The sequence below is a fragment of the Anas platyrhynchos genome, chromosome 25 (assembly GCF_047663525.1).
Source record: "Anas platyrhynchos isolate ZD024472 breed Pekin duck chromosome 25, IASCAAS_PekinDuck_T2T, whole genome shotgun sequence".
Taxonomy (NCBI): domain Eukaryota; kingdom Metazoa; phylum Chordata; class Aves; order Anseriformes; family Anatidae; genus Anas; species Anas platyrhynchos.
This window is the reverse complement of record NC_092611.1, coordinates 6,253,350-6,272,668: the sequence shown is the minus strand read 5'-3', so window position 1 is coordinate 6,272,668 and position 19,319 is coordinate 6,253,350. Positions and strand designations below refer to the sequence as shown.

The 19,319-nt window shown below is 64.3% G+C and overlaps 4 protein-coding genes across 7 annotated transcripts in view; 1 reads left to right on the top strand and 3 right to left on the bottom strand.

Annotated features, from left to right (window-relative positions):
- Positions 1–4,794, bottom strand: part of CBL (Cbl proto-oncogene) — a 34,933-nt gene extending 30,139 nt beyond the window's left edge. The window contains exon 1 of the mRNA XM_027444405.3: positions 4,490–4,794. Within this exon, the coding sequence (XP_027300206.2) occupies positions 4,490–4,636 (147 nt within the window). The 5' untranslated portion in view covers positions 4,637–4,794. The remainder of the gene's footprint in view (positions 1–4,489) is intronic.
- Positions 4,795–4,940: 146 nt separating this feature from the next.
- Positions 4,941–8,980, top strand: DRC12 (dynein regulatory complex subunit 12 homolog). 3 transcript variants are annotated; one of them, XM_005027095.6, is made up of 6 exons: positions 5,531–6,689; positions 7,218–7,283; positions 7,493–7,612; positions 8,009–8,101; positions 8,375–8,505; positions 8,584–8,980. In XM_005027095.6, exons 1-6 carry the CDS (start codon positions 6,344–6,346, stop codon positions 8,710–8,712), a joined length of 885 nt encoding a protein of 294 aa, XP_005027152.4. In that variant the 5' UTR covers positions 5,531–6,343; the 3' UTR covers positions 8,713–8,980. The 3 variants fall into 3 exon arrangements, with proteins under 3 accessions (XP_038023459.2, XP_005027152.4, XP_005027153.4); XM_038167531.2 differs by lacking the exon at positions 7,493–7,612 and having other exon boundaries at positions 4,941–6,689; XM_005027096.6 differs by lacking the exon at positions 8,009–8,101.
- NHERF4 (NHERF family PDZ scaffold protein 4) lies at positions 8,888–12,618 on the bottom strand. 2 transcript variants are annotated; one of them, XM_027444408.3, is made up of 10 exons: positions 12,477–12,618; positions 11,669–11,696; positions 11,358–11,422; positions 10,990–11,201; positions 10,710–10,896; positions 10,488–10,624; positions 10,211–10,415; positions 9,893–10,089; positions 9,572–9,742; positions 8,888–9,399 (listed from the first exon to the last, which is right to left on the bottom strand). In XM_027444408.3, the coding sequence occupies exons 1-10, from the start codon at positions 12,517–12,519 to the stop codon at positions 9,355–9,357; spliced, it is 1,290 nt and encodes a 429-aa protein (XP_027300209.3). In that variant the 5' UTR covers positions 12,520–12,618; the 3' UTR covers positions 8,888–9,354. The 2 variants fall into 2 exon arrangements, with proteins under 2 accessions (XP_027300209.3, XP_071883883.1); XM_072027782.1 differs by lacking the exon at positions 12,477–12,618 and adding an exon at positions 12,037–12,250.
- On the bottom strand, positions 12,317–17,787 carry NLRX1 (NLR family member X1). The gene is made up of 9 exons (XM_027444404.3): positions 17,679–17,787; positions 17,183–17,264; positions 16,925–16,985; positions 16,663–16,760; positions 15,957–16,573; positions 14,118–15,526; positions 13,357–13,443; positions 13,000–13,251; positions 12,317–12,880 (listed from the first exon to the last, which is right to left on the bottom strand). The coding sequence occupies exons 2-9, from the start codon at positions 17,259–17,261 to the stop codon at positions 12,562–12,564; spliced, it is 2,922 nt and encodes a 973-aa protein (XP_027300205.3). The 5' UTR covers positions 17,262–17,264; positions 17,679–17,787; the 3' UTR covers positions 12,317–12,561.
- Between the last annotated feature and the right edge of the window lie 1,532 nt (positions 17,788–19,319).

Sequence of the window (19,319 nt, the reverse complement as noted above, 5' to 3'; positions counted from 1 at the left end):
GGAAGGGTGAAGGCAAAGGAAATCTGGGCAAGGATGAGAAAGAAGCCACGGCATGATGGGCACTGTAGGGGAAAGCTCGGAAAAAAATTGAGCTCTTGAGAACTTGTGTTCCCTGTTACACATCAGCCTGGCTTCCAGTAGACAAATCTCATAGAAAAATGGAATTCTTCACAATAATTTGAGCCTTTTTTTAAAAAAATGTAGCATATTCACAGCTCTTCTGGTGCTAATAATTAGGGGAAAGGGCTATTGGATGCCCATGCCCTGCCTGCTGCTTGGTGCACAGCTAAATATCTAACTTCTCTTCCTTCCCAGCCCCAAGTTCTCCTTTTTTTAAGGCAGGCAGATCACATTCTCAAAGAACCTGAATACGTCAACCCAGAGCTTCACCATCTAAAGAGAATTTTTAGGTTCACTGACAGAATAACTGCATTTTTAGGCACTCGTGCATCCTGCAGTTAAGGTGTAAGCGTCAAGGAGAATATTGCTGCTCGGGCATCACAGGCAAACCGAGATCCAAGCTGAACTTCATGTAGGTCCTTGATGGACACACCAACAGCTCAGGGTAAGAAGTTTATGACTGGGGAGGGTAAAAGAAGTCTCTTCATCATCCACCACTGCCAAAATTTTCTATTACCTACCATGAAAGACAGCAAGAGAGACCTTCAAGAGGAATTTAAGGGACTGGTTCCCTACAGGGCATGCTTAAACACCCACTTCCCTTAAAAACCTAAGGGGTGCTGGAAAATGAAGTAATTTAGTCCGAAAAGAGAAGTTCAGCGTTTCACTCTGTCATTTGGGGCACAAGCAAAAAGCAACCTCGTGGGGTTCAGCGGCGTCTGACTCGGAGCAATGCCCCTACAAGAGGGGATGGAGAAGGGAAGGGCAGCGGGCTGCTAAAAATTGAGCAGAAAAAAAAAAAAGTCTGGCTGCCCTTTAGGGAAGTCCTCGCCTGGAAAAGCCACCCCAAGCATCACCCCATCCCCTGTGTGAGGCCAGGGCCCTACACGGGGCAGGCAGATCCCAGCCGAGCTGCATTTTGGAGAGCAAAATCCCTCCTTGCAGCGAGGCTGCTTGTTACACACTGGGTTTGGAGGCTTCAAAGCGCTCGGGACAAGGAAGCCACATGAAGCAAGCCCACCAGCCCTGCTCGCAGCTTCTGTAACAGAAACGGGCTTGGCTGCTGCCCCCAAAACCCCAGCTGCAGGGGCAGACCCCAAAAATCAGCAATGGGCCCAACCTCGGGAGCAATTCAGCGTTTCCTCGCAGCAGAAGCGAGTCCTGCAAAGCTCTCAAAGCCTCCACCAAACATTTCACACACCGTGACTCGCGAGGATACCCAAAATAGCCTGAGCAGCGTTGATTTTATTACCAAACGAGCTGCTCGATTGACCGAGTCGCCCCAAACCAGCTCAGATAAGGGGTTAAACACAGCCCCTACAACAGGAACCGCTGCCCAGCCGCTTGTTCCCCCAGCAGCAGCAGCCTCGGGGCATCGTGTGTGTCCCCCCGGGGGCTGGCAGCAGGGTGACAGTGCCCCAAGAAGTGTCCCCAACCCCAGGAGCAGCAATGGGGAAGGAAACGGAGCAGCCAGCACACATTTCGTTAGGTGTGACAGCAGCAAGCACAAGCAAGCCATGGTTTTAAGCGGTCTCAGCTCATCCACGCCGGCCTCGTTTCTGCCTTGTGCTCTCAGGAACACGGCTTTATGGAAACTTTGGGGGTTTTAGAGATAGCAGAAGCGCTTCCAAAGCTCCTCAAGTCCAGCAAGAAGACTCTAAAAGAAGACCTGGTAAGAAACCTAAGCCTGACTTCAACAATTTTTCATTTTTCAAAGTGATCCAGTCAACTTGGGTTCGTTATTTCCCCATCCTTCCCATGGTTTGGACAAGCTTCATTTCTTCCCTGCAGAGCTCGACAGCCAAGTTCTCTGGAAACCCCACCTCATCTGGAGCCACCAGGAGAAGGGAAGCCACCTCAATTTCCCCATCCCCTGCCGAACTCGTGTTCCGCCTCCTTCTGCTGTGAACAGCAGGAGCTGTGACACCCCCCGCACCTCTCCCTGGCTGTTTGGTGACCGCCACCCGTGCCTCAAACCCCACCCCGAGCTCCGGTGGGCTGCAGCCCCCGCTGCTGGGTCACGTTTGCTGAGCTGATTCACAGCTTCAGCCCTTCCCTTAAAAAAAAAAACACCCGAACTGGTTTCAACAGCCGATACATCATCGGTTTTCTGACACCGAGCACCGCTTTATTTGCTGAAAACTGTGATAAGATGAGCCAGCACGATAAAAACAACCCGAAAGCAGCTGAAGCAAGCTGTAGGCCACCAGGTTGGAGCCCAGAAGGAAGTGACTGCTGCGGGTTTGCAGGCTCGCAGGCATCTGAACTGCCGTGGCAGAGCCAAATCCATCGCCCTCACCCAGCTCAGCATCCTGCTGCGGGGATGGAGAGGGCCACCCGTGCCGCCCTACCACGTCCCACGGCAGGAGAGGCGCTCAGCACCACCAAAAAGCTGAGCTGCAGGGGTCTGAAGGACAGGGACACATCAGAGAAGATCCTGAGGAGCATCTGGAGGAGGAGCAGCTCGCATGGGAAACACAGGAGGCGGCTCCTGAAGCAGAGAGGCGCGAGTGCTCGGGCAGCAGCTCATGGTGCAGAGCAAGGAACCAGGTCGTGAACGCACAGATACAGCTCACGGCTCTGCAAGGCAAGCATCAGCTACTAATGGTTATTGGTTGGTTGGTCTTTTTCCAATTTGCACCTGTAATTTCACTTAATTGGCCCCAAAAGCCAACCCAATTCCGACAGCTTCCGCTCGTTTATCCTCTCTCATCGCTCCTTCCACAACCACTGTATAAAAGCCCGGCAATTTGCTGCACCATTAAACGAATTTCCAACCCAAATGTCTTCTAAGTGGGCATAACACAACCCAAATTCACCAAAACCTCACCTGATGTGGATGCCAACCCGTGTTTGACTCCGGCAGCAGAGCCGGGAGGTGCGTGCACACTGGGATGAGGTTACCTGGACCCGTGGCACACACAGGTCCCTGGCTCGGCTTTTCTGCTGGTGATTTCACCGTGGCTCCCCAGATGTGATGTGAACGCATCCCCCAGCCACGCCAGGGGACTCGGAGCTTTTTGCAGGCTGCCTGCTCCGAGCAGCCCAGCCGACGGAGTCAAACGGGGGCTGACATCCACATCCATCAGGTCCAGGCAGGAACGAAGAGCTGCATTCCTACAAGTTGCATCTGGGAGTTTATTGCCAAGAGAAACGCGTTCCTGAGCTCTGCCCCAAGCCACCTGTCCCACGTTAGCCCCCCGGTGCTGCCCCAAACTCCCCGTGCTCCATCCTCAAGCTGGGAAAAGTGACCAGAGCTCACCAGGAGCACAGCTACGAGCCGTGCCTTCTGGTGAGGCGGCCAACACCAAGTGATTTCTTGGCACGAACACCATTTAATATGGCTTGAAGAAAGTCATCTACGCTGCTTCCCTCGGCGTTTGCTGCAGGAGCTTCAGACGCTGCATGCATAAACACCGCGGGGACGAGAGAGGAGGGTTGAGAAGTGTGGGGTGAGGGGGTAAGGGATGCCCCCAGCCCTGCTCCCAGAGGGGAAAACAGAAGATTTTTACGTTTCTGCTCCTTTCTGGATGCTCGTTCCCCGGGTCGCTCCATAAATAACGCCAGGATCCCAAACAAACCAAGCGCTCGCCGGGATTTCCTACAACAAGTCCCTTCTCCAGGCCGTAGCTCTGTGATCCGTCAGGCCCCGAGTCCCGCTGTCCTGCCCCCACAACAGCCATTTCCTGGCATTTTACAGCGGAGGAGGGGAGGGGAGGGCAGGCAGACGGCCCCCAGCTCCTCGGCCCCCAGCTCCTCGCAGGGCTGCACCAGGGGCTCCCACCCAGGCTTTTGGGGTTTTTTAAGGAGCAGGAGCTGTGCTGAGCCCAGCCCCAGCCACACAGCCCTAGGGGCTCAGGGGACAAAGCAGGCTCCCAGCACAGGCCTGCACCCCATGGGGCACCCCAAAATTCACCTGCAGCCCCCCAGGGCCGGCCCACAGCCAGCCTCTGCCCATGGGAACACCACGGAGCGATCCCCCCACCCCAAAACACCTCAACTTCCCCTACACCCCCCAAAAAAAAACCCTCCTTACCCACCACCCCCAACCCTCCTCCCACCCCCTACCCCAAACCCTCCCAGCTCCCTCCCCCCCCACCCCCAAAACCTTTCCCTTCCTTTCCCCACGACCCTATAACCCCCCCACACCCCAAACCCTGCCTCCTCCTTCCCCCAACCCCCCAAAAACCTCCCCCCAACCCCAAAACCTCCCATAGCCCCCTAACATCACTTCCCACTGCCCTAGGGACCCCATTCCCCCCCAAACCCCAAAACACCCCCCTAAACACCCCCATAAACCCCCCAAACCCCCCTCCCCAACCCCCAAACCCCCCCCAAACCCCCTCCAAACCCCATCCCCCAGCCCCACCTTGTCCATCAGCTTCCAGCACTTCTCCACCATCTTCTTATCCACGGCGCCGGGCTGGTGGGGGCCGAGGTGGTGGTGGTGGGGCTGGAAGGCGTCCTTCATCAGCCCGATCAGCCCCCCGGGGCCCTTCTTCAGCGGAGCCGACATCAGAGCGGCGCGGGGGCGGCTCCGGGCCTCAGGGCCCTGCAGGGAAAGCGGCCGGGGAAGGGGGGGCGCAGCCCCGAGCCGGGCCAGGCCGGGAGGGCGGCGGCAGCGGCAGCCGCGGAGCCCGCGGGCGGTGCTGGCGGTGGCGGCGGCGGCGGCAGCGGGGGGCGCCCGGCTCCGGCCCCTGCCCCGCCCTCCGCCCAAGTGCCGCCCTCCGCGCCAGCCACGCCCTACACCCCCCTTGGCCACGCCCCCCAGCTGAGCGCTGATTGGTCGCGCCGCCCCCCCGCCCGCCTCGCCCCGCCCACTCCGCCGGGGAGGGGCCGGCGGCTATTGGGCAGCGCCCGTGCGCTCTGTCCCCCCTCCCGCCGGCTCCGCGCAGGCGCGCGGGGAGGGGAGGGCGGCGCGGCGGCCATGTTTGGTGAGGGCGGGAGGGGGGCGCGGGCCGGGCGGGGCGGCATCGCCATGGCAACGGGTCTGGCGGCCTGCTGGGCCCAGGCCGCGCCGCCCCCTGCGCCTTGCAAATTAGAATTATTTCCCCTTTTTAAAGGCTAACTTCCTTTTTTTTCCACACGAAGACGTTCAGAAATCGGGAAGCGGGCGGCTGCGTTGCAGCAGGAGCTGCCGCAGAGCCCGCTCCTTGCCCCGCAGTCACCACATCCCCACAGCCATGTTGTGCTCAGGCGTTAATTCCTACAACAAGAAATGGAAAGAAAACACAAAAACAGCAAATATTGAAGTGTGGCCTGTGTCAAGTGTCCCGCACAAGCACCCAGAGGCAGGGGCTGCAGGCTGGAGCAACCCCATGGCCAAGCTCGCCGCCCCGCACCCAGGCACAGGGTGTGCAAATCCCCTAAAAAAAAGCAAAAAAACAAAAAACACTTTTTTTTTTGGCTGCACCAGATGCAGCCAAGTAACCGTGTATAAATCGGTTATAAACGTCCCCGTCTTGATGTTACAGCCTTTGGTTCTGGGACAGGCAGCTCCTTGTCTGGCTTTAATTACCTGGGCAAATTTTCCGAAGGATTAGATCGACCTCAAATATGTCAACGTTTATTGAGGCCGTGTTCCTGAGGTTTTTTTCCCATTAGATGCTAATGGCTTCTGGCTAATAGTCAAGCCGGACTGACCACCGGAGGGTGTCCTGGCCAGCTCCGGGATACCACAAGTACCTGGGGAGAGGGCTGGGGAGGGTTACACCAGCCCGGTGGAGCCAAGCACAAAAATTCGCTGCCTATCTGCTTCCCCGGGCGTGATTCACCCCGAGCCGCGGCTTCTTTCCGTGCAGGACCTCAAGCAAAGGTTGCTTTCCTTGGGGACTGCCTCCTCCCTGCGGAAGGAGGATTTGGGACTGCGCTGGCAGCAGTGGGGGATGCGATGTTCCTCGCCCAGAGCCCACGCAGCGAGCTCAGCATCCTGCGGAAGAAAGCACCTCCACACGCTCCCAGCTCCTCGGGGTTAACCGTGTCCCGAGCAGAAACAACAGCCTGAAATCCCCTCCCTTCCTTCCTCGCTTCTTTTTTTTTTTAATAAAAGAGGGTCAAAATCCAGCCCCGCTCCCCAGGGCAGAGCTGGGGTGTGCCGGAGGGGAGAGCCAGGGCAGGAAGGGAGCGAGGCGCTGGGCTGGCCTCGGGCTGCGACCTGGGAGCGTCGCCCTCCCTGCCCCATCCCCACGGAGCCACCAGGCTGCTGTGGGACCGGGGCTGTGGGATGCTTTTGGGACGGGGTCCAGCCGAGCCCAAGCGGCTCGGTGCCAACAGCGGGGACGGCCTCGGACCACCCCGGCGCTGCTCTAGGGGTGTGTGGCCCACGCCTGTGTCACTGGGAGGGGAAATACTGAAATGCTCAGCTGCTGCGAGGCGGGGGAAGGCGTGGGGCCAGGCGACGAGCTGCCCTCACTGCGGACACAGTTGCTACAACAGCGGGGTTTGGCTTCCAGGCAGCTGCTGTGCCTTCAGGGAGCCGGGTCCCTGCCAGCGGCGCTGCCGGAGGATGCCTCCAAAGGGCAAAGGGAAGGGGAAAAGAGTGAAGCAGCAGAAAAGGAGAAGTGCAGCGGGTGAGTTTGGGATCCTGCCTGCCTTGAGGCAGCAGGGATGTGACCCTCGCATTCCCGCTATGCTGAGGAGGAGGAGGAGGAGGCAGCAGGGTCCCCAGGGACCCACTGCACCTCCAGGACCTGGGTGGGGAGCTTCAAAGTGCCAGGCCCCAGCTTCCACAGACCTCTGAGAGGGGAAGAATGCCCGGAGCGGGGTTTGGGAAGGGTCCCCAAAGCTCTGTGCACCAAGGAGCCTGGCTGCTGCCCTGTTTTCCCCCCAAAATATCAGCCCGCGGTCCCGTGTGAGGGTGCAACCTCTGCAGGGAAGTTGCTTGGAGTAAAACCGGCTGCACCCTGCCTCGGTGTCTGCCAAAACGCAGCCCTGGCGCCAGCCTTTCAGCTGCAGGTGTGTCCCGGCCAAGCCTTCCCGGGGCGAGCATCCCAAGGGAGCTGCCCCCGAGCCACGTGCGAGCCCTCGGTGTCCCCGGGCTGAGCCCCACGGCCGGGCTGCTCCTCACTCCCTCTCTTCTTCCTCCCCTCTGGCTGCAGAAAGCCAAGCTGAAGCCACGTCCAGGAGAGCGTCAGAAGAGGCTGACAGCCTGGGAGAGCACCCGGGTGAGGTTTGGAGGAGCCAGGGGCAAGCTTGGGAAGGGAGAGAGGGCAGGAAAATCGGGGTGCTGGGCATGGCACTGAGCAGGGCCCCCGGTGCGTGGAGCCCTGCAGCTCCCTGTGCTTGCACGGTGCCGCTCCAGGGGTTGGATCCCCATGGGCCACCCCCTGTGGGCACACAGACCCCACAGCAGCCCCATAGCTCTGCCTCGCAGCTCGCTGGAGGGACACGGCCCCGTGGGCGAGGGCGGACAGCGAGGGGCTCCGGCGGAGGCTGCGGGAGCTGGAGCTGGCGCTGGAGCAGGAACGGGAGGACAAAAGGGACATGCACCAAGGTGAGGGGGCAGATGCGGGGTCCCACACCTTGGGATGCCACCAAGCTCACCCCAGCTCTCCCTTTGGGCCATTTTGCTCAGCCCCACGCCGCCCCGGTGCAGGCAGAGCACGAGGGGAGCCTCCCCTGGCTGCAGAAGCCCCCGGCCGTGCCGCTTCCTCCAGCGCTCGAGCCAGAGCTGCTGTGAGCAGAGGTGAAAACCTCAGCCAGAGGTTTGCGGTCTTCGCCACATGCAAAACTCCGGGCTCGTTTTCGCTCTCCCACGCTCGGCGCAGAGGCTGAGCGGTTCCCCCCACAGGAGGAGAGCCTCCCCCCTGGCCACCAGGGCCGGGTTCCCAGCTCGGGGAGCTCCCTCCCATTCCTCCTATCGTCCCTTTCTCCTCTCCCCGGCTCCCAGAAATGAGCCGGCAGCACCAGGAGCTGCAGAGGCAGGCGGCAGCCCACAGCCAGCGCCTGGAGGCGGAGGTGAAGAGCCTGCGGGAGCAGCTCGGTACGGCCCCAGACACCCCCCCCTTGCTGCTGGGATGGGGACGGGTTCTTTCCAGGGCAGCAAAGCACATTTTGGGGGGAGAAACAGGAGATGGGAGCCATTCGCCCTGCGCTGTGGGCACAGCAGGAGCTGAAGGCAAAGCCTGACCCTGCTCTCGGCGCATCCCCTGCACCCCGTCCCCAAACCCTGTGCCACCCCAGGGGCAGGGACAGATGGGGCAGTGCCAGCCTCCTGTGCCCTCGTCCTCAGTGTCCCCTGTCCCCAACCCCGCAGCCAGCAGGCTCCAGGAGAGCCAGAGGAGCCACGAGGCTGCCAGCAAGGCGCTGGCAGAGCGGGACAGGACCATCGCCCAGCTGCAGGGCACGATGCGTGCCATGGAGAGCGAGTACGAGCAGATCCTCCACGTGAGTGGGGATGTTTTTTGGGGACGGGGTTCCCCCAGGCAGCACCGTTCCCCTTCTCACCGTCCTTTCTCCCAGCAGGACAGCCTGGACCTGGTGCTGGCCAAGCTGGCCGAGGCCAGGCGGCACTGGGAGGAGCAGGGCACGGCCGTCGAGCTGCAGCACAAGCAGCGCCTGCAGGAGTTTGGCCTCAACCCCCTGGAGATGTAGCACCCCGGGGGACTCCAGGAGGGGGCCAGCAGCACGTGGAGAGCCTCCCAGCTCCACCTCCAGCCTGGGTGAGGGATCCTGAGCCCCACAGCCTCCGTTACACCACCCACGGGACCGGCGGAGTGGGTTCGTGTCCTTTATGGGGGGACGCGGAAGCGCCAAGCAGAACAGGACATTAGGATGGAAAGCTTACCAACTATTCTCACAGTCACAGCATTTTTACAAGCCCTGATCCTTGTCGGTTTCACCATCCCATAAAGTCCAGGAGCGGAGCTGGGGGGTTCCTCCAGTGCCCCGAGACCTCCGCTGCTCCTTCTCCCCTTCGCCCGAGGGCCAGCCCCGGGCTGAGCCGAGCTCCAGGCTCCCCCTCGCCCCGGGTCACGGCGTGAGGGGCACAACCTCGGCTCTCCTGGGGGCGACCCAGAGCCTGGAGCTGGGCGAGGGCTCGAGTGCTGCGTCCCCAAACGCTCCTGGAGGCAGCGGGGCCGGCCTCAGGCAGCGGAGGCAAGTCCATGCGAGGTGTGATGCTGGCAGCTCCAGCCTGGAGAAGCGTTGGCCGTCCCGAGCAGCTCCTCTGCTCTCCGGGGAGCTGGAACCGGGAGCAGCAGCAGGCTGGACCCGCCGGGGTCGTGGTGGGGACCACTAGAACGCCTCGTGCAGCCACCTCTGCTCCTCCTTGCGCGGGCTCTGTGGGGACAAGAGGGCAGCACACATCCACCCGCCCCAAAACGCTCTGTGGGTGGGTTTTGGGGAGCTTTCTGCTCAGCCCCTGTGGCCAAAGGGCCACGCAGCCCCTTCCCACCAGCCCCAGGGGGCCAGGGAAGGACCGGGACAGGAGCAGCGCGGCGCCACGGGTTACCTGGGTGATGGTTATGCTGTTGGCAGCAGCCACCAGCCAGGAGCCGGGGCCTTTTGGTCCCACATCGACATGGCAGAGCCCAGGGGAGCCGTGGGGAGAGGGCAGGGAGGGCGTGCAGGAGCCCGAGGCAGGGTCACCGTCCTCGAGGAACAGCAGAGGGGACAGCCCCAGCTGGAAGAGAGCACCGAGGGGTGAGTTGTGCGGCTCGTGGAGCTCCACAGCAAGCCGGGAGCCCTAAAGGGACCTCCCCACGCAGGTTTGGGGCTGAGATCCACCCCACAACCTTGCTCTCCCCACACCCCGGGGGTCCCCGAGGCGTACCGAGCGGTAAAACTCGTCGCTGGCGGGGTCGATGACCAGCAGCGTCACCCGGTCCTCGTGGGCGCGGATCCTCAGCACCGTCTGCTGGTGGTCCAGCCCCTCGATGCTCTCGCCGTTCACCGCCAGCACCCGGTCCCCTTCCCTCATCCCCGCCCGCTCGGCCGCCAGCCCGGCATCCACCTCCCACAGGAACTGGCCTGCCGCAGCGGGGACAGGGGAAAGAAGATGCTCACGGGGGGGATCCCACACTGCTGGACCCCAAATCCCGTTGGGAGCAGCCCCCAGCACAGGCAGGGGGCTCCCCGATCCCCCCCTCACCTATCGCCCCCGCCCCGTAGTCGTCCTCCTTGAGCAGGAACCCGTAGCCACCGGGGCCCTTCACCATCTGCAGCTCGCGAGCTTTATAGGGCAGCCAGGAGGCGTCCGCAGCGGCGGCCGGCACCTGCAGCCCCCGCAGGCGATAAAACTCCTCCACGGCGCCCGATGCCACCAGCAGCGTCATTTTGCTGCCGCTCTGCTTCAGCTGGAAGACAACCAGAGGGATGCTGAGCACCACGGCCAGCCCTGCGCCCATCCCGGGAGGGGCAGCACGCACCTTTCGGGCGAGCTGGGCGCGCGAGCAGCTCCTCACGCTGGCCCCGTTCAGCTCCAGGAGCCAGGAGCCCGTGGGGACCCCCGCTCTGTCCGCGGGGCCGCCGTGCCGCACCGAGAGCTGGAACAGCCCCTTGGTGCCTGCGCCAGGGGAAGGAGCGGGATGGAGCCAGCGGGGTGACACCACCGGCAGGTTTCCATCCCCGTCCCCGTCCCCATCCTGTACCTTCTGGCCCTGAGACGCTGAAGCCGAAGCCGTTTTTGTCCCTCCTGACGTGGCAGAGGCGCGGGCGGACGTCGGCGGGCAGCAGCTGGGCCAGGTCCCTGCCCAGGGCTTTGGCTGCTTCGTAGGAATCACCGTCCAGCACCGCCAGCAGCACCTGGTTCCCACTGGCCTTGATCCTCTGCACCACCTCGGGGCACAAATCCATCCTCCAGCACTTCACCCCGGAGAACAGGGGCAGCTGGGGACCCTCTGCGCCTCCCTTGGGGTGCTCGGGGCTTACCCGCTGGTGGTCCAGGTGGTCCACGAAGCGCCCGTTGACCTGCAGGAGCCGGTCCCCATCCTGCAGCCCCCTGCGCTGGGCCAGCCCCCCCAGCTCCACCTGCCTCACCACATGGCCACGGCCGCCCAGCTCCTCGTGGAGGCAGAAGCCGAAGGTCTCCGCGCTGCCCTTGCTCAGGAGGTAGAAGCGGGGCTCCCCTGCGGCCTCTCCATCTGCGAGGGGGCATGGGCGGTGAGCAGGGGCCGCAGGGATGCTCTGTGGGACCGGGACCCCCTCCCCGTAGCCGTGGGGGTCTCCGTTTCCCTCTGGCACGCGCACCCTGGGGTGCCCCCGGGTGCCCTGATCCCACAGGAGAGTGGGGTATTTACCCGTGTCCTCAGCCAGCGACAGGGCAGGGTTGTCGATCCCATCTTTGGGGTTAAATTCAAACTTTCTGAAATGATAAAGGGCCGGGGGAAGCCACATTAGGGCAGCCCCAGCGCCCTCCCATTGCCCACCCCAGCCCTGCCAATGGGGCAAACCAGGTTGGGACGTCCCTTTTGGGGCTGACCCTACATCTCTCCCGAGCTGACAGCTCAGGGAAGAACCTCCCCGGGACCAGGAAGCCCGTCCCGTACCGCCCCAGCACAGCCCCGTTATGGGGCCACGAGACCCCGGGCGGGGGGAGCTCAGCACTTACACGATGGCCGTCCTGTCGCCCTCGAACCCTGCGGGGGGGAGAGGAGAGGTGAGCGCAGGAGGCACAGGCTGCGTGCCGTGCCACGGCAAGTGGGCTCGCAGAGTCTGCGAAGCCCCCCACCCCCGAGACTTTTGGGTGGGTGTAAGGAAGGCAACGAGGCCCCAAAACTGCTGGAAACCTCCCCACCTCTTCCAGCACGATGCCCCGGAGAGGGGATTCTTGCCGAGCCCCCCCCCCCACAGCCCAGCTGCGTTTTCCTGGCTCCCTCCCGGCACCTCCCCGGGCTCTGCCGCTGCCCTACAGAGCCGGGGACGTGCCCGTGGGGCAGGGGCTGTGCGGGACGAGGCCCCGTTCCCCCCGGCACCTACCTTCCATTTGCTTCATGGCAGCAGCGAAGGCGAGGGGGATCAAGGTACAGGGTGAAGTGGCAGCGAGGCCAGCGTCCCCGCCTCTCCCAAGACGCCGCAGGTTTAATGGTTAAACAGCCCCCGACGTCTCCCCTGCCCTCCCAGTCCCGGGGCATCGCCTGCCCTCGCCCAGCAGGGCTGGGAATTGGGACCCAGCACCCCGAGGAGGGGCTCGGGGACAGCCCAAGGGGCTCCCAGCTTCAGCCCACGGCGGCGGCGGGGAAGAGCGAGACCAGGAAACTAAAGCGGAGCGCTTTAATGCCACCGAGGATTTCACAAGCAAGCCGGAGCCCTGCCCCTGCCACGGCTCGGCTCCAGGCCACCAGGGGCTGGGACTCTCCAAGCCCAGAAGAAGAAGAAGTCCCGGGTGTTCCTGGGCTCCTGGTGGTCCTCCCACGTACCCAACGCCTTGGACAGCCTCAGCAGCACCCGACCGCTGGGCATCTCCCCCCGGGGATAGATTTTCCTCCCCGCCCGGCCGGCGGCTCACAGGGTCCCGTTCTGGAGCTTCGCCAGCATCCTTTTGACCTCGCTCTCCACCCGCAGGAACTTGGCTTTCCTCCAGGGGTTGCCCGTCTGCCTCCGGCTGCTCTCCAGGTCCTGCAGGAGGAGGGCGAGGTGCTGGCGAACCCGCTCGCGGTCCCAGAAGGGCAGGTTCCTCTGCACGGTGCTCAGGATGTTGGACCAGTAGTCGGAGACGTCGGTGCCCGCCGTGAGGAAGACGAGCGCCCTGACGCCGTCCCGCTCCATGCGCAGGCTGTGCAGCGCCCGCTTGCCCTCCTCGCTGATGTCGTTGAAGTACAAACTGGGGGGGGGAGAGGAGAAAATGAGACGGCGATGGGGCAGGATTTAGGGCAGAGAGGTGCCAGCAGGAGGGATATCGGGTGGGGGAGCATCGCCCGCGAGCGGGCGGGCTGAACTCACTGCACTTTGTCCAGCGTGGCGTGCTTCTTGGCCACCTCCACCACGCTCAGGGCGGACGCATCCGTCAGGGAGTTGTAGCCCAGGTTGAGCTCCTGCAGCTGCTGGTTTTCGGGCAGGCGCCGAGCGATCTCCTCCGCGCCCCGGTCCCCCAGGGCGGCGTGCAGCAGGGACAGGCGGCTCAGCGAGCGGTTCCCCGCCAGCGCCTCGGCCAGGTGCCGTGCCCCCTGCACCCCCACCGGGTTGTTGGACAGCCTGCGGGGCACGGGGACGCACGTTCAGGGAGCTGGTGATGCTGGGAAGCGGGTCCTGGAGCGGGGAGGGGTTTTTTTTTGGGGTGGGGATGGAGGCAGCACTCACCGCAGGTCGCTCACGGCGCACTTGGCGTGCAGCAGCAGGGCGCGCAGCTCCTCGCAGGCATCAGGGCCCAGGCTGTTGAGCTGCAGGCTGGTGCAGGGCAAAATACAGCGGGTGGAGCAGCCAAAACGCTGCCCAGGGGGGGCCGCTCACCCTGTCCTCCCCATCGCCGCCCCGCTTGGGCTCCCCAGCCGAAGCCCCCCGAGGTTTCCTCCCCAAAAAGGAGCACAGGGCACGGGGGCAGCGTCAGCTTCAGAGTCAGTGCCAGCAGGAGCGAGGGAGGGGAGGGGGCCCCGAGCCCTGCCTGGGGGTGCTGAGGGTCTCGGGGGGGAGCAGGACCCCTCCAAGCCCTCCCCAAGCTCCAGAGGAAGGAAGCGGCGCCCAGCCCCGCTGCACGGCCGCCTCCATCTCTGCGAGCGCTGCTCGCCACCCCCTGGGCGACGGGAAGACTGCAGCGCCCCAAATGGACCGCGACGGACCCCATGTCCCCTACTTTGGGGTCCGCATCCCCTGCTTGGACCCAATGGGGCGAGCTACCGGGGGGCACCGAGCAATGGGATGAAGCCCGCGGGCACCGGGCGCTGCTCGCGGGGAGGCTGCGGGGGGACTGCAGGTCCTGGCACGCACCACCCAAGCCAGGAGCAGGGCACGACGGATGCTGTAGTCCTCGGGGATGGCTCTGAGCACAGATAAAATCCTCCTCCCCGCTCCCTGCCCCGGCTGGAGGCGAGGGGAGCCCGGGGGGACGCCGTCCGGGTACTCACTGGAGGACTTTGCAGCGCAGCAGGACGGGGAAGAGGGTCCTCAAGCTGGCGGCGTCCAGGTTGCAGGAGGTGAGGTTGAGCTCGTCCACCTCGTGGCACGCGGCGCCCAGGACGGAGGCCAGCACGGAGCACTTGAGGGGGGTGAGCTTGACGGAGGAGAGGTTGACGGTGCGCAGGGAGCGGACGGCCTCGGCCGTGAAGCGCTCGTTCTGGAACTCGTGCAGGAAGAAGAGGTAATCCATCAGCTCCGAGGGGGGCAGCCCCTTGCGGCTGTTCCTGATGACGGTTTTCTTCATGGCCTCGGCGATCTCCAAGGCCGCCAGGTTCTTGATGGAGCAGCCCAGCTGCTCCAGGAGGGCGCGGTTGCGGCGGGACAGCAGCCCCCCCATGAAGATGGGGAAGAGCTCGAAGACCTCGTCGTCGGGGGCCTCGTCGGGGTGCCGCAGGGGGCCCTCCACGCCCAGGATGCTGGAGTTGATCTGGTCCAAGACGTCGTCGTTGTAGTAGTCCTCCTCTTTGAACAGCTCCTCCGCCATGGTGCGAGCGATCGTGTCGCGGTCCTTGCCGCTCAGCCGCGAGAAGAAGCGGGGGAAGATCTTGAGCAGGTTGAAGAGGACGGGCAGGAAGCGCAGCGGGAGCACCTTGGAGACGATGCCCAGCACCACGGCGGCGTCCTCGCTCACCTTGCCGATGAGCTCCGACAGCTCCTTGCCCACTTTCTGCGCCAGGGTCTTCTTCTCGCCCAGCACCACGTAGAGGGCGGCCAGGTACTCCTGCATGGCGGGGATGGTGAAGACAAAAGTGTGCTCCCTGCCTGGCTGCACGCAGGGCGTGAGGAAGAAGGGGAAGACGTCGCTGCGGAAGACCTCCAGGAGGTTGAGCTCGCTCTCCGTCTTCATCTCCACCTCGAAGCACTGCCGCAGGTCCTCCTCCGAGAAGCAGGTCTGGCGGGACATCACCCCCTCGTGGGCCAGCTTGCCCACCGTCTTGGCCACGTACTTCATCATGGAGACGGCGGTGGGCTCGCTGCTGTCCAGCACCTCCCCGCTGAAGTTGAGCCTCAGGAAGCTGGTGTAGATGCCCGTCAGGGTCTGGCTGGGTGGCACCGTGCGGGTGAAGTAGAGGAAATGCAGCGTGGTGCACACCAGCCAGCAGTAGGAGGGCAAGAAGCAGGCGGCGGCGATCTGGTTCTGGCGCTCCAGGTTCCTCCACAGCATCTCCACCAGGTTCTCCTGCTCGCCCGAGCCCTCGCCGCCCTCTCCGTCGCAGCCGGGCTGGCTGAGGCGCATCTGGAAGTAGAGCTTCTGCAGGTTGGTGTCGGAGAAGCCGCAGATCTCGGCGTAGCGCCCCACGTACTTGCCGGGGATGCGGCGCACGGCCGACGGGCGCGCGGTGACGATGATGCTGGCCTGGAAGCGGAGGTGGCCGGGTGAGCTGGGAGGTGTCGCCTCTTAGCCAGGCTCAGCGGGACCCCAAACCTCTCACCAGGAGCACCCCGGGGTTGGAGAAGCTGCCGCCCGAAGCGTGCTGGTTCAAAGCTTGCCCAGGCAAAGCGCACCGAAGAGCTTTCCCCATCCCCTGCTGGATATAAATTAAATCTGGGAGGGCACAGCCCAGCAGGCAGGCCCCCAGCTGCTGCCTTCTTCATCTTTCAGGCCTCCCCAAAGACCCCCTAGAGACAAATCAGCAAGAAGCCACCTCGAGGAGTCCCTGCAGGGACGGAGCCTGCCCGTTGACTCGCGGCCAAGCCGGACAAGGAGCGATTTGCACAAAAGCCAAGCCTGAAGCATCCCCGGGCTCTCCCTGCAGCACGGGGGAGCTGGAAGGGGGGCCACTGACCTCTGGCAGGAGGTATTTTCGCAGCAGGTTGACCACGATGGCAGAGGGAGCGATGGGCTCGCTGGGGTCGCAGCACAGCTCGGTGCCAGCCAGCCGAAAATCCAGGTTGAGGCGCTCCAGGCCGTTGAGGATGAACAAAACCTTGAGGTTGGAGGCGCCCAGAAGGGGAGCCACGTCCCGGAGGTGCTGGTACTTCTTGGTGACGAGGCGCCGCAGGGAGATGGGGACGCGGCTGTGGGACAGGTCCTCGCAGGAGAAGGGGATGACCAGCTCGAAGCGGGGCAGGAGCCCGTGGCACCAGTCCACCACCATCTTCTTGATGAGGGTGCTCTTCCCCGTGCCCACGGTGCCGTAGAGCACCACGTTCTTCACCTGCCGCCCGCAGGCGTCCGCCTCGAAGAGGTTTTGGAGGCTGATGACCCGCCTGGAGGAGCGCTGGAGCTGGTGCCGGATGGTCAGCTCAGGGGAAGGCTTCAGGATCTGCTCCAGGGAGCTCTCCCGGATCACCGGGTCCACGTGGACCGCGTCCAGTGAGAAGGAAGGGCCGAACTGCCTCTCCTCGCTGGGCTGGTTGCTGAACCACGCCGCCAGGCTCTTCTGGTGCTTCTTGATGGCATCTGGGGGGGAGAAAGGCGTTGGCAAGAGGAGGGCTCCTCACCACTCGCCAGCGGGGACCACAGCCCCCCCCGTCCCCCTCCACGCTCACCAGAAGAGGCCACGGTCCTCAGGTGGTCCAAGCCGTGCCGGGAGGAGCCGCGCTGGGCTGGGGGGCCCTGGGGGCCTCCTTGGTGGCGAACACAGCTCCTGGGGCAGGAGGAGAGCATCGGGAAGAGGGCAGGAACCGGCAGCCCCAGGGGGCAGAGCAGTGACGAGGAGAGACCCGGGGACCCCATGGAGTTGGGGCGAGGCAGAGAGGATGGGCAGGATTGGGAAGGGGTTTGGGAAGGGGTTATGGGGTGCTGCTGTACCTGGGCAGGGAGACGCTGGCCCCGCTGAGGATCTTCCCGTGGAAGGAGCCGCCGGCAGCACCTAATGGGGTCACAACGTGCTTTGGGGTCCCACACAGCCTCCCCCAGCCCCACAGGGCTCGCAGCATCCCCAACACCACCTCGGCACCCCATAGGGTGCCCCATGGGTGGCTGGGGTGGGTGCCCAGGGGGGACGAGGTGACCCCAGGACGGGGGTGGATTTGGGGTCTGGGCCCCGTAGGTGTGGTGTGGGCTCACCTGGCAGCGAAGCAGCTCGAAGGTACGGCCCCAAACAGGCCCAGGGCAGGCAGCCCCGGCCCTGCACGGCCCGGGACATCCCCTGTGGGAAGAGAAGGGTCAGGCAGTGAGGTGAGATGGGGGCCAGGCAGGGCAGCCCCCCCCCCCCCAGACCCTTTCCCCACCGCTGCTCCTGCCACCTCCTGGCCCTAGAGCCTGGGCTCAGCCCTGACAGCGTGGCAAAACCCAGAGGGGAGGGCCAAAATATTGAAAAAAAAGGGGAAAATGGGGGGGTTCCTCCTGCCAGACCCCCCCCCCAACCCCCCCCGCTGGGCTTTTCAGCGCTTTCCCATTACAACCCCAAAAAGCCCCTCTCCCGCTGCCCGTCCCCAGCCGCGGACAAGAGGCTCAGCAGCCCCCCCCAACCCCAAATCAACCCCAAATCCCAAACCCAACCCCGAGGAACCCCCCCGGAGCCCCCTCCCCGCGTTCCCAAAGCCCCCGCAGCCGCTGTCACCTCCCGCGGGGGCCCCCCCGGGATCCCCCCGACGGCAGCCCCGGCTCGGGAAGGGCTCAGCGGAGGGCACCGGGGACTTCCTGAGGCTTGGCCCCCCCCCGTCCCGCCCCGTTCCGCCCCGGTTCCCCCCCCCCGGACCGCCCCCGGCCCCGCCCGGCCCCCGGGAGCAGCGCCGGGGGGAGCGCGCCCCCGCCCGGAGCCGGGGATGCGGCGGGGACGGGGCTCAATGAGAGGACCGGGGGGGGGTTTGGAGGGGATTGGGGGGGACTGGAGGGAATTGGGGGGGGTCCCGAGGGTGTTTTGGGGGTCCGGGGGCGGCTGCAGGCCGGGCTGGTGCAGGGTTGTGCAATGCGCGCCTGTACGGGCACGCAGCGCGCAGGGTGTGGAGCTGCTCCGGCACCCCAAAAAGTGCTGGGGAAGCCCAGGAAACACCCAGAAAATCCCAGCCTGCACCCCCCCACATCCCTCCTCGTGCTTGCACTCGCATCCCAAATGTCCCTCCTGAAAGCCCACGGGGGTTGGGGTGCGCCCCCCCTTCCTCCCCAGCACCCATGGGACACCCGTCCCCGTGCGCCTCCCCCCACAGTCCCCAGAGAGGGGAGGCAGCCCCATAAATACCCCATAAATACACTACACACACCCCATAAATACACTATAAATATAGGTTTTATTGATGTGTGAAACCCCACGAGCACAGCTGGCACCCCCCAAACCCTGACACACGCCGCGACGCCTCCGCCTGCCCCAGGGCTCTCCGGACACCACTGAGCACCGCCAGGACCCGGGCACGCTGTCCCCACGGGGCACCCCCCTGTGGCAGCCCCCCAGTCCCTCCCAGTCCCCCCCAGTTCCTCCCAGATCCCAGGGGCTCGCTCCCACCCTGCCTGGGTCCGGCCAGGTCCTTTTGTAGGGTCAGCAGTGCCCCAGCCCTGCTGCGCAGCCTCCCCAGAACGAGGGAGCAGGACTGGAGGCAAACGCCCCCCTGCACCCACCTCCCTTGGCTTTGGGGCTGGTATCTCCACGATTTTTTGGCAAATGGACCCTGGGAGCAGGGGTTAAAGCTGCTCCTGTGCGTGTGCCCTGCGTGGAGGTGAGGGGCCCCTGCCTTGGGGCCGAGGGAGCCAGGGGAAGGAGCTGAAGCAGGGTGTGAGGGGTTGGAGTGCAACCAGCGCTCCCCAGGAGCCAGAGCCACAGCCGGAGCCGTGGCCTCGTCCCTTCAAAGTGCATGGCAGGGGCAGGGGGGGTGCAGGAGGGGAGAGGGGGTGTAGGGGAAGAAGCCTGCTCTTCTCCATCGCCCTCCTCGCCATTATCTGGCCGCGGTGCCCGCGGGGATGCCCACAGCCAGAAGCGTCCCCGCGGCCCTGCCCCTGCTCTGATAATAAAGTGCATCCTCGCTGCTGCCACAGCGCTCAGGACAAGCCCAGAACCCCCTCAAGCCCCCCATCCCCACACCCCAAAGCCCCCGGCAGAGCCGTTCTCCCCCTCCAGAGCTCACCCCAGCCCCGGTCCTCGCCCCTCTGGTCCCCGTGTTTGGAGCAGCAGGAGGCAGGGCCTGCGTGAAGCTGCTCCATCAGCACCTCCGGCTGCCTCGGGATCCACATCCAGGGGAAAAACCTCAGCCCAGCAGCACCCAGCCCATGC